Here is a 12,770-nt window from a genome sequence, read left to right on the forward strand (position 1 = left end):
GTCCTGGAAAGACAAGGACCTCTCCTCACTCTTTGGTTGTCTGGGTTCTGCACTGGAGATCAAAATTCTTGTTTCTACTCAGGAGTACTCTTTGAGACTCCTACTCACTTGCACTGAGAGACGAGGAAGTCTGGGAGAAGCACCTCAAAGCACTTTACCCGGCTGCCTCCAGCCAACTCAGCAACAACTTCCCCTTTCCAGCCACATCAGGTTTCCTGTGATCTGGTCTTTAGTCCCTGCACACACAGAGATGCCCCTGGGCAGTGCCCTGCCCCTGCGAGGTGTTTGCAGGCAGAGGTGAGCGCACGGCAAGTGGGATGGGGTTTGTGAGCACTGAGAGGGAGCTGAGCTGGGGACAGGGAGATGGCTCCTGGCAGGAACAGCTCCAAACAGCAGAGACACGGGCAGGCAGTGAGAGGGAGCTGCTGCCAGAAACACTGGGGAGGGGGATGTGGGCACCTCCCTGCTGTGCCTGCAGCACAGACACCTTCCCCTGAGCAACTCCTCCCGGGTCTCCTTTCCCAGCCTAAGCAGAGCCTCTGCCCTCAGGCCCATGGGGTCTCGGGCATCCTTGCCCCTGCAGCAGCCAGAGCCCAGAGAAGGACAAACCCCTGATTTCCATCTGTCTTTGCGTGTCCCTCCTCCCTTGGCAGGAGCATTGTGGCATTTCACTGCCATCCCCTCCTGCCTGTGCTGCCCTTGTTCTCACAGCTGGGTTTGCTGAGTCAGTGCAGGGGGTGGGGGTCGGGGGTGGCAGGTTCAGCTTCTCTTCAGATGCCGACCCTTTGGGTCCAGCTCTGCAGATGTGTCTGTGGGAGCAAAGTGCCCAGGGCTCCTCCAGGCACCTTCAGGACATTCAGCTGTTTCCCTGGGGTGTCCTGCTGGGCTGCAGGGTGCCCTCCAGAAGGGCACAGCTCTCCCGTAGTATCTCTGTGCTACCTGGGCTCCCCATGGAGAAGACACCCATGGAGAATGGCCCCCTCAGCCAGCAATACCCAAACCTCAAGTGAGGGAGCCGCAGAAAGCTCTTCCTGAAAAGAGGTAGTCTGAGTGTGGGGGTGCTATGAGACATGCAATACATTTTGCTTGGAGAAGTCTGGCCTAACTCATTACTGCCTTTTCCTTCTTCAACAGATAACCATACCCAGAGGAAGCAAACGTGCAACAGCAGCTCCATCACCCAGTTCCTCCTCCTGGCATTTGCAGACACACGGGAGCTGCAGCTCTTGCACTTCTGGCTCTTCCTGGGCATCTACCTGGCTGCTCTCCTGGGCAACGGCCTCATCATCACCGCCATAGCCTGTGACCACCGCCTCCACACCCCCATGTACTTCTTCCTCCTCAGCCTCTCTATCCTTGACCTGGGCTCCATCTCCACCACTGTCCCCAAATCCATGGCCAATTCCCTGTGGGACACCAGGGCCATCTCCTACTCTGGATGTGCTGCACAGGTCTTCTTTGTACTCTTCTTTTTTGGTGCAGAGTATTCCCTTCTCACTGTCATGGCCTATGACCGCCACGTTGCCATCTGCAAACCCCTGCACTACGGGACCCTCCTGGGCAGCAGAGCTTGTCTCAAAATGGCAGCAGCTGCCTGGGGCAGTGGGTTTCTCAATGCTGTGCTGCACACGGCCAATACATTTTCCATACCCCTCTGGCAAGGCAATGCCCTGGACCAGTTCTTCTGTGAAATCCCCGAGATCCTCAAGCTCTCCTGCTCACACTCCTACCTCAGCGAAGCTGAGATTCTAGTGTTTTCTGGCTGTTTAGGATTTGGGTGTTTTGTATTCATTGTGCTGTCCTATGTGCAGATCTTCAGGGCCGTGCTGAGGATCCCCTCTGAGCAGGGATGGCACAAAGCCTTTTCCACGTGCCTCCCTCACGTGGTTGTTGTCTCCCTGTTCATCAGCACTAGCATATTTGCCTACCTGAAGCCCCCCTCCATCTCCTCCCCATCCCTGGATCTGGTGGTGGCAGTTCTATACGCGGTGGTGCCTCCAGCATTGAACCCCCTCATCTACAGCTTGAGGAACAGGGAACTCAAAGAAGCAGTGAAGAAACTGATTCCATGTGTTCACCTTCAGCAGCACTAAGCTGCCCATCTCTCCTCACAGGCTATTCTTAGCTTTTCCCAGGACAAGGTTGTGCTTTATTTGTTTTTCATCTGGGATGATCATGTTCATACAGCAATGTTTGTATGCACTCCACATCTCCAGAAGCATGATCCTACTGTGCCAAATAATACAGAGGATTATGCTAAATGTGTCATCAGAGTGTCAGAGCTAGCTTCCTGAGGACCATCTCTGTAATAAATGGTATCTCCCCATGGCAGCTCCTGAAGGCTGGGCTCTTCTTCCTGCTGAAGTCTTGACTAGGCTCCAGGAACTGCACTCACCATGGCCTGTTGCTGAGCTTGGTTCTCAGTGGGCTCACAGGGAGAGGGCACTGGGGAGTGAGGAGTGAGGAGTTTTTGGGTATTTTGGGGAGTGAGGGCTGGACTCAGCTCTCATTTGCGTGTGACCAGTGCCACTGCAGATGGCGAATGCGCTTCAAATTCCCTGCCCAGGGCTCTCCCACATGCAGCAGAGCTGAATGGTAGCTGCCTATCTTTCTACAGGGGAAACTGGAGTCCCCAGGACAGAAGAGGGCATCTCCAAGGAAGTGATGTGCCTGGGGGTAGCCATCCCAAAAGAAGGGACCATCCAAGGTGGAGTCACCCAGGCAAAGTGATATATATAAGTATCCACAAGCAAACAAGGGCTCTGCCATCCCAGGGGTGGCTGTGGGGACGCAACAAGATCAGCAAAAGGAGACTGGAGAGTGATTCACATCTCCTTCAGTCAAAGCCTAAAGGTGGTTCAGTGTGTATACTGGAATACATCCTGAGTCATGAGAAATGCTCTGAGCTCCTTCCACAGCTTTAGACCCCTGGGAAGGAGCTCAGTGGCACTGCTGCACACCCAGCTGCAGCCGCTTCCCTCCCTGACCAGCACAGCCAGTGTGGAGTCACTCCATGATCCCACAGCCCACTTGCTCTGCAGAGCATCACTGCCAGCTTGGGGCCCTGTGAGGAGCATAGAGAAGGGGCTGGGAGCACCAGGCCAGCTCAGAGGAGGGAAGGGGAGAGATCAGACAGGAGCTCACCAGGGCTGGAAATTTCCTCTGAGAGAAAAATGCTGGTGTTCAGCTACTCCAAGATAATACCCAGGGTTCAGCTATCCTAAAGCATGCTCACGATGCAGAGCCAGAAGTCCTTGCTGTCCTGGTGCTCCACCAGGCCTGGGAAGTAGCTGGAGGAGGATTGGTGTCCACCACTTGCCATCTCTTAGGGCCATCGTCCCCCTGAAGGGTGGAATAATGGGGAAGATGGGACCCTGTGTCAGGGCCTGCACTGAAGGCAGTATTGACCCAGAAGCCACATCATTTTGCTGTGGTCCTTCAGTCCTTGTGCCGAGCACGTGTCCTTGAGAAAACCTTTCTCACCCCGTGAATCAGCCCTTACCCCTAAATTCACCCCCAGATAATGCCCCTCAGCCAGGGCTGAGCTGGACGGCTGAGGTCCAGCTGTGACCACAGGAAGGACAAGAGCTCTCCTGGGCCCTCTGCAGGCCGGGCAGCCTCTCTGAGCCCCACCAGAAAAGACAGCATGCAGTGGAGAACTTGGGAAACTGTAGGCCATCCCCATGCCCTTGGAGACCTTCAAGAAGAGTCCCTCAGGCCAAAAATCTAGCCCGGCTTGTCACTGCCTGCACAGCTAGGAGAAACTGCCCCAGGAACCTCATTCCAGACCCCATCTCCTTGTACCAGCCCCAGCCCCCAACCAGGCAGAGCTCTCCACCTTGTCACTACAGTGGTTCCAGGGACCCCAGAGACACCTTCAGGGGAGATGATGGGTGACCAGAGGCAACCCAGTGCTCCCAGCAGCTCCTCTGCAGCCAGCACAGCTCTCCATGGTCAGAACAGGGCTTGCTGCTGGGGGTCTCTTGAGTGCTGCAGCCACTGTCACTGCCTGCTGGCAGCTCCCAGACTGAGGGCTTGTGGAAGAATGGTTAAGTGATAAAGGACACAACTTGATTGATGTGAGCAATCCAGCCTTTGATGGGGCCTGGGAGCCAGAGATCAAGGTGAAATTCCCTTGAGAACAGCAGAAGGAGTACTTGGTAAAGCAAGATAAGCGGGACTAAGTCTGGGAAAGTGCTGATAAACCCCCCTTTGTGAACAGTGCGTGAACAGCAACTTTGTACCAATCATATAACTGTTTTAAGTGCGTGGACAAGTATAGTTATCCAATGGAATAGTCGCTGTTAGCGCGTGCTTTGCTTAGCTTCTATATAAACCTGTCAAGTAATCTGAATAAACGAGAACGACCATACTCATATTGAGATTCATCGTTACTCCGGGTCCGTCTCCCACTCCGACATAAGCACTGCTCAGCAGGAACGAAAACACCCCTGTGTTATCAACACTGTTCTCATCACAAATCCAAAACATAGCCCCATACAAGCTACTATGAAGAAAATTAACTCTATCCCAGCCAAAACCAGTACACGTGGCCTTTGTCCTTCATCCATTCCCTGAAGTTCCTGACAGGACAGTCCTCCCGCCTGTCATGTCTCCCCTGAACGGCTTCCCTAAGGCACAGGAATGTTCCTCCCCATTTAGAGTCATTGGCAAATGTGGTGAGAGTTGCCTCCTCTGGGTCATGGATACAGATGTTAAACTGCAGAGGGCCCAGAAAAGTCCCCTGTGCTGCCCCATAAGGCCCCAGTACGTCCCATTGGCCTCCAGGTAGGGTATGACCCCTTCACCGCTGCTCTCTCAGCCTCATCATCCAACTGGTCTTTCACCCATCTGTTTGTCTGCCCATCCAGACTGTAATGGCCTAACTTGTGTACGGGAATATTGAGGGAGACCATGCCAAAAATCTTGCCTAAGCTGAGGTGAACTATGGCCACTCTCCTCTCCTCACGCACAAATGCAGTTCCTTCATCATGAAGGCAATCAGGGTGGTGAGGCATGGTTTACCTTTGGTAAGTCCATGCTGATGGTTCTTGGACACATTCTTCTCATCTAGGTGCCCAGAAATTTCACCCAGGAAGACTCTCATTGATGGCACACGCCTCACCAACGTGACCTTGTACAGCCTGTGGTGCCTGCGGTTGCACTTTTGGCCTCTTTCAAAGATGGGTGCAACACTTGCTTGTCCTCACTCACAAGAGACCTCTACCAATCCCGTGACATTTCAAAAGGGATATTACAAAGACATATTGAACTTCCAGTGTACCTTCTTTACCGCTATTCTGCCTGCTCTATGGTGTATTTAATTTCTCTAGTCTTTCATATATTTGCACCTGTCCTGATACAATGACCATTTCTAAAGTCATCTTTCCAGCAGACTGTCTAGACAAAGGCACTCTCCATTACACTCCAGTTTTCTCCTCCCCTTGCTCTTTGTTCATTCACATTCCTGTCACCCATCCAGCTGCTGCTGTGACAGCAGGGAGTTAAAAGCTTACCCTGCCATTAAGTAGCCCATTTGTCTCTCTAGCCAACTCCTTAACTGTCTATATTTCTACCTTTTTCTATCTACCTCCCTACAACCTTTCTCAGAAGATTATCCCTTGTGGAAAGGCAACCTCATTAGCAGCAGCTTGTGGTAAGCATGTGGTTGCAGGGTGTGTTTTATTGTTGATGAAACTTTATCATGCTTTATTTTCCTTTGTTTGCAAATATGAAAAACAATCTGTGCCTGTGTGCAGCCAGTTCTCTAAGGAAAGCAGGTGGGAGTTGGCACAAAGGAGCTGTACCATCCAGCTGCAGCCCTCACTGGAGAAGTCTGATGTAAGGAAAAGACGCAGGTGGGCAATGAGAGAAATGGTGGGGTTGGGGAGGTGAGGTGGGAGGGTGTCCATACTGTGTCAAGGGACAGCTTCCCCTACCAGTCCAGACCTCCTTAGGAGAGACCCTGGATCAAGATCTACTGGAGAATGCTGCCATCATCTCGTCTCTAAACTGAAAAGTAATAAAATACAGCCTTTTCAATTAAAACTTTTTATTAGAAGCTATATGAAATCTTTGTCTATAAGTACATTAGGAAACAGCCGAAATTATCTGTACAAATCTTGAAGACTTGAAGAAAATTAGAGGAAGGCACATTAGGGCTCATTAGGGCTTGCTTTATTTTAATGAGCCCCATGGTGCATTTGGTGCTGAGTCCTGGAACCTCAGGTACTGAGAGGAGATTGCACAAACCTCTCAAAGAGTCAACACCAAAAGCCAAACCCAAAGTACCTTGAAGCATTAATGAGCCCCACTGAGGGCCATTACTGACAAAGCCTCCCCAGGGACTCGTTAGAGCAAACAACTGGAGGCCATGATGACAGGTAGGCAAAGGCACTGTGCAGGCAGGTGAGGTGCTGAGAAAACCCTGGCTTTGTTCTATGAAGCAGAAAGGCCAAGCTCTGACCCCCAGCCCCAGGGAAAGGAGCTTCTGTCCTTCACACAGTGCTCAGGGCTGTTCCTGGGGCAGTGGGATGTGGGGTGTGTGGTGCTGAGGGAAGGACAACGCTATGAGAGTTCCCAGCCCTGCTGGGGGTGTGCAAGGAGGCAGTGAGGCCCCAGTGCCTTAGGACAACATGGTTCCTCATAGGCCTGGGTGGCACAGACAATTGCCATAGTCAAGTGGAAAAAGCCTTGGGTTGACTTGATGACTTCCAGCCTTGCCTGCACTCTTTGCCATCTCCACCACAGGTTGTCCTATGCTGTCCACACAAAGACATGGACTGATCTCCTACTCCTTCTGGAGGACTTCATGTACCACAGCACTACCCTTTGAGTGACATTTCTTCCTCCTCATGCCCAATCTCCACCTTCCAAGCTGCACTGTGCGGCAGTGTTTCTCTCTCCTGCTGTTTCCTACCTCCAAGGAGAGCTCCACCATCTGGGAAACAACCCTTCAAGCAGGCATCCCAACCCATCAGCCTTCTGCTGGCCTGTCACCTGACCACACACAAGTAACCTCACCATCATCTCCCAAGGCTGCTAGCCTTTCAGCTTCTCGGATAGACACGACCAAGCTGCGTGCCTGCTGCTGTCCCATCGTGTACTCAGGCAGGAGAGACAGGACAACCAAAATGTAAGCCCCCTTCCAGGAGCGAGCCTAGGTCCTTCGGCAGAGGGGATCTCCCAGTCAATGTGCCAGCCAGGTGCCTTCTGCTGGCCTGTCAGAGACCCTGGCAGATGTGAGCTTAAAAGCACATACCCCCGCCATGAGTCAAGGGCTGAGCTATCAGCTGTTTCAGCAAGAAGTGACCTCACAGTCCCTCTCCCAGGCACATTCCTGCTGTTGGCCTATCACCTCCAGAGGCAGAAGTGACCTCACAGCCCCCTTCACAGCCATTGGCTTCCTACTGGATTATGATTTCCCGAGACACAACAGACCATGTGATACCGTACCCAACCATCACCCTCCTTGTGGCCCAGTACCTGAGCAGATAAAAGTAAGCTTGTTTCATCACATTTATCTCATAGATTTACTACCAATACTTTGAGTGGAGAAATGTTCCTCAGAAGCACTACTGTATTTATACTGGTGCGTTTTATATCTCTACTTCTGCCTCTCTGGTTTTTCTTCTTCCTCTGTCAGTTCTGTCTTCAGAAATCTCTCCAAGGAAAAGATCCATTGAATCATAGAATAACTCAGGTTGGAAGAGACCCCTGAACATCATCCTGTCCGGCTGTCCTGCTCAAGGCAGCGTTAACCAGATGAGGTCGCTCAAGGGCTCTGCCCAGTTTGGCATCATCCACAAAGGAGCTGGAAAGGCACTCCGTCACATTGTACAGGCAGTTAATGGAGACATTCAGCAGTGTTGGCCCAAGTGCTTGCCCTGAGGGATACCAATGTTAAGTGGCCGCCAGGAGGACTCTACCACTGGTGACATTTGGGATTGATCCACCAGCCAACTTCCCACCCACTACATCATCCATTCCTTCAGCCCAGATATCACCAATCTGGCTGTACAGAGGCTACGGGAGACCATGACATAAACCTTGCTAGGGTCCAGGTACAAAACATCCCCTTCTTTCCCCAACCCATACAGCTTCTGCAGTCCCTTTCTTGTCCTACAAGTACCTGGAAATGGCTGCAGGAGTATTTGGCCCATCACCTCTCAGGAACCGAGGTGAGGTTGACCAGCCTGTAATTCTCCCAATCCTCCTTCTTGCCCTTCTGGAAGAAAGGTTTGATGTCTGCCTTTTCCAAGGACCCCAGAACCTCTCTGACTGCTCTGACACATTTGAGGGCACAATCCAGAAAGGGTGATGTGAGCAGACAGGAGCATTTCTGCTGTTCCAAGGCACATGAGATGAATCTCACTGGGACAGTGGGGTTTGTTCCTGGAGTCACACACAGAAATGGCAGGGCCATGTGAGGGGTCCACATCTCAGCTGGCCTCATGCACTCCTCATGCACACAGGGGTGTTCAGAGGCACGAGTCCTTCCCTTGCACACGCGGAGGAAGTGCTCTGCAGCAGGCACGGTAACTCTCTGGCCTCCTCTTGCCACTCCCAGAGGCTGGGAGGCACCTCAGCCCTGCGTTGTATCGCCCTGCTCTGCACCTCTCTGAGATGCCCCATGGTTTGAGGAATGGACACAGGGACCTCGGTTGACAGAAGCACATCCCAGTGCTGCATTCAGGTGGTTGGTTTCCCAGGGGACGTTACTCTCAAAGGGAAGTGGCCTCGAGGCACTGTCTGTCCCACTGGCCTTCATGGCACCTCTAGGAATGGCTGATGGCATTTGTGCTCACTCGGGTTCACCTCCCCACACGCACACGATGTGCATGCTTAAGTCTCCTCTGAACAAAGCAAACATGGACTTCTGACCTAGTCATTTGGTGTCCCTCCGTGGAGCGACAACCAACCTCTCCGGGCTGGGGTGAGAGGCCAGTGCTGGGAATGACGGTTGCAAGGGGCTGTCTGTGATGAGTGTCCTGGGGCACCTTGCCCAGGGTGTCCAGCAAACAAGGTCACAGACCAGCCCCTGCTCTGCTGGTCCTTCAAGTCTGTCCCTGGAGGCCTGGCTGTGCAAGGGACACTGCTGCGTGCCCCCACCCTGCACACTCACACACTTTAGCTGTTCACTGGTGTTTTCCTCAACAGGGCACTTTCTTGAGCTTGTTCTTGACAGCAACTTTGAAAGAAGACCTAAGCCTTCAGGCACTGCACTCAGGAGATCACCTTTCATGATGGAAACACTTTTATTGATGCCAGCTCTGTCCCAGAGGTGCCCATGACCTGTCCTTGCCGGTGATCACAGGACTGCCATGCAGCAGGAATGTGACCAAGCTGCCATAGTGCTCAGGCCTTACACCAATGCAAGGGATCAGAAAGAGAGTGTGGAAGTGAAAAGAGAGCAGCTCTGCACAGGCCAAGCGCTGCTGCTCCCTGGCCGTGCAGCTGAGCCAGGACTCTTTTCCCCTCCACTTCTGCACAAAAGTACTGCCCTGCAGCTCCAGAGAAGGTCTCGGAGGAAGGATCTCAGACAAACAATTTGCTGCAGGGACCTTTGTGTGGTTAAATAGAGAGAGAGTCTGGGTTCTCATTTACACAATCTCTGGATCACACAGGAAACGTAGATACTGACACATAAGTGGCATGAATAATGACATTTCTTTGTGGGCAACATTATCACCAGTAAAATAAAAGCAAAAAAATGCCTCCCAAAAGAACAGCAACAACAACTCCAGAAGACAGGCCGGGTCTGTAATGATGTTACATTATGAGTGACACGCAGAAGATGAACAAGTTTATTGCTTCTGAAAAGCACCCAGTCATCAGTTTCCACACTGCATCCTTGAGCTCCTTGTTTCTCATGCTGTAGATGAGGGGGTTCACTGCTGGAGGCACCACCGAGTACAGAACAGCCATCACCAGGTCCAGGGATGGGGAGGAGATGGAAGGGGGCTTCAGGTAGGCTAATATGACAGTGCTGATAAACAGGGAGACCACGGCCAGGTGAGGGAGGCACGTGGAAAAGGCTTTGTGCCGTCCCTGCTCAGAAGGGATCCTCAGCACGGCCCTGAAGATCTGCACATAGGAGAAAAAAATGAAAACAAAACAGCCAAATGCTAAACAGACAGAAACCATGAGAAGTACAATTTCCCTGAGGCTGGCGTGTGTGCAGGAGAGCTTGAGGATCTGGGGGATTTCACAGAAGAATTGGTCCACAGCATTGCCTTGGCAGAGGGGTATGGAAAATGTATTGGCCGTGTGCAGCACAGCAGTGAGAAACCCACTGCCCCAGGCAGCTGCTGCCATGTGGACACAAGCTCTGCTGCACAGGAGGGTCCCGTAGTGCAGGGGTTTGCAGATGGCAACGTGGCGGTCATAGGCCATCACGGTGAGGAGAAAAAACTCTGCTGACATCAAGAAGATGAAGAAAAAGACCTGGGCAGCACATCCTGCATAGGAGATGTCCCTGGTGTCCCACAGGGAATTCGCCATGGATTTGGGGACAGTGGTGGAGATGCAGCCCAGGTCGAGGAGGGAGAGGTTGAGGAGGAAGAAGTACATGGGGGTGTGGAGGCGGTGGTCACAGGCTATGGCAGTGACGATGAGGCCGTTGCCCAGGAGGGCAGCCAGGTAGATGCCCAGGAAGAGCCAGAAGTGCAAGAGCTGCAGCTCCCGTGTGTCTGCAAATGCCAGGAGGAGGAACTGGGTGATGGAGCTGCCATTAGACATCTTCTGCCTCTGGGTGAGGAGTACTGAACAAGGAGGAAAGGACAGTGACAAGTTAGGGGAGACTTCTCTGAGGGAAACCAAAGCCATTTCCATACTACGCACTCCCTGCCCCTTCTCCAGTTCTATGAGACCTTCATTCAGCTCTGTGGCTGGAGCTGTGGGTGGTGCTGGCTGAGTGTGCCAGAAGAAGCAGGGCCTCTGCCCGCTGGCTGCCATGGAGCCAGCCCTGCTCTGCAGCTCTGGGTTCCTGGGAATGGTGTGGGCAGTCCTGGTGCTTGAATTTGTCAGATAAAACTGCTCCCAATGCAGAAGGGCTTGTCAGTATCTGCACTCCCATTGCTAAGAAACCACAATCGCAAAAGTGTTTGAGAGAGAGAGGGTTTTTCACAGGTCTCTCCCATCTCAGCTGGAGGTTTTCTGGGATTTCAGAAACCCTCATAATTTCTGCTGCACTCAGGGAGAGCAAAGGGAGCCCTGCGAGGCCAGAGGATTGCGTGTTGGTTAGTGCAGAGTGAGGGGAGCTGCTCTGTCCCTCTGTCTTGTTCCCAGCTGCCCTCTGCTTGTCCCTTTCTGAGACAGAGGGTAATCACACTCACATGTTAACCTGAAAAGACACCAGGCACTGCTGAGAGCAGAGAAATCCACTGCCGAGCACTACGTGTCTCACCTTTTCTCAAGGTCTCAGCACCCCACTTGTACCCAAGGACACACAGGGTTCATTTCACCAACCCAGCAGCATTTCCTTGGTCATAGCATCTCTGTGCTTCTCCATGGGGCATTCAGGTAACACCAAGATGCTATAGGACAGATTTGCATCCTGGAGGGCATCTCAGTGCTTGGAAAGACACCCCAAGGAGATAGCCAAGGGTCCTAATGATGGTATCTCAGTAAGGGAGAGTCAGCTCATTCGCTGGGGAATGACACAGAGTGCATTGCCCACAGCCCCACAGGTTAGAGGACAGCTTGGACTCTTCATTCCCATGGACTCACCTGCGTGGGAGGAATCACAAGAGCAGTGCCTGACTCGGCTGCTGCAGGTCCCATCCCCAGAGAGCCTGACAGCAAGAACAAGAAAACAATCACAATAACACAGACTGGTGGAGAAACAAGGAGAAATGCAGTGATGGTCTAGCTGAGAGAGGCACGTGGAGAGACAGCCGGGCACTCAGGACGGCGTTACCCTCACCCAGCTGTGGACAACACTTCCCAGACACTCACATTACTGGGCAGTTGCTCTCAGCCCTGTGCTCTGCAGAGGGACATGGACACGTGGCTGGAGAGCTGCAGCACGGCTCTGCTGGAGCTCTGGATGCAGAGGAGGTGGTTCACGCCTTGGACCCCACAGCCCTGAGGGCAGAGGCTTTGCTGGCTGGGACAGGAGGTGAGGGGGCTTGCTCAGAAGAAGGCGTCTGCATCGGAGGGGATCATAGGGAGATTTCTGAATTCTCCCTCCCACAACATTTCTGGTTTTCATTTCCTCTCATTCCCTGATCATATCTCTGCTGCCTGGAGATTTTCCTCCTGGGAGGTGTTTCCCTGTCCCATGTCTTTCCCTGTCAGTGCTCACAGATCCCATCCCAACCTCTGTGCACTCAGCCTGGCCCTACAGAAACCTGCCTGTTTGCAGGGCACTGGCTGCATGCATGGTCCTGTTTGCAGGTGGAACAGTGCAGGTAAGAAACACCCTGATGGGTCCAGCAGAGGTGAAGCTGGTGCTGTCCATAGGCAGAGGAGTGGCTGAAGGCACTCTAGGAGGTTTCTGGCAGACCTACTGATCACTCAGAGTTACAGCTCAGGAGTCTCAGTGACTTCTTCAAACTTGAGAGATCCCTTTTTCCACCTCCCCGTGCCCCCCAAATAGGAAATGAAAAACACAAATTCAGGAAAGCTCCTTATCTTTAACGTAGTCCCTGCATTGACCTTCCCCTTGAAAAGTCCCCTCAGAAATGCCCTGGGGGTGATCTGGAGCTGTGAGCAGCCCCGACCAACGCAGCACCCTCTTGACAGCAGAAGGACCCTCTCCTGCCAGC

General features: G+C 52.7%; 2 protein-coding genes across 2 annotated transcripts; one reads left to right on the top strand and one right to left on the bottom strand.

Annotated features, from left to right (window-relative positions):
- The first annotated feature begins 317 nt into the window (after positions 1–317).
- Positions 318–2,093, top strand: LOC142403250 (olfactory receptor 14C36-like). Its single transcript, XM_075489457.1, has 2 exons — positions 318–411; positions 1,135–2,093. Exons 1-2 carry the CDS (start codon positions 318–320, stop codon positions 2,091–2,093), a joined length of 1,053 nt encoding a protein of 350 aa, XP_075345572.1.
- Positions 2,094–7,902: 5,809 nt separating this feature from the next.
- Positions 7,903–10,740, bottom strand: LOC142403253 (olfactory receptor 14A16-like). The gene is made up of 2 exons (XM_075489461.1): positions 9,776–10,740; positions 7,903–8,014 (listed from the first exon to the last, which is right to left on the bottom strand). The coding sequence occupies exons 1-2, from the start codon at positions 10,738–10,740 to the stop codon at positions 7,903–7,905; spliced, it is 1,077 nt and encodes a 358-aa protein (XP_075345576.1).
- Positions 10,741–12,770: the final 2,030 nt, after the last annotated feature.

Source organism: Mycteria americana, unplaced genomic scaffold (assembly GCF_035582795.1).
Source record: "Mycteria americana isolate JAX WOST 10 ecotype Jacksonville Zoo and Gardens unplaced genomic scaffold, USCA_MyAme_1.0 Scaffold_148, whole genome shotgun sequence".
NCBI lineage: Eukaryota > Metazoa > Chordata > Aves > Ciconiiformes > Ciconiidae > Mycteria > Mycteria americana.

Bases quoted from the DNA above. Each gene is read 5' to 3' on its own strand.
- LOC142403253 (XM_075489461.1), bottom strand. From the start codon at position 10,740: ATGTCTAATGGCAGCTCCATCACCCAGTTCCTCCTCCTGGCATTTGCA. The intron at 8,015-9,775 runs GTAACATCATTA...GCCTCTGTACAG, and splicing joins TTCTGCGTGTCACTCATAAT to CCAGATTGGTGATATCTGGG.
- LOC142403250 (XM_075489457.1), top strand. From the start codon at position 318: ATGGGGTTTGTGAGCACTGAGAGGGAGCTGAGCTGGGGACAGGGAGAT. The intron at 412-1,134 runs GTGAGAGGGAGC...CTTCTTCAACAG, and splicing joins AGCAGAGACACGGGCAGGCA to ATAACCATACCCAGAGGAAG.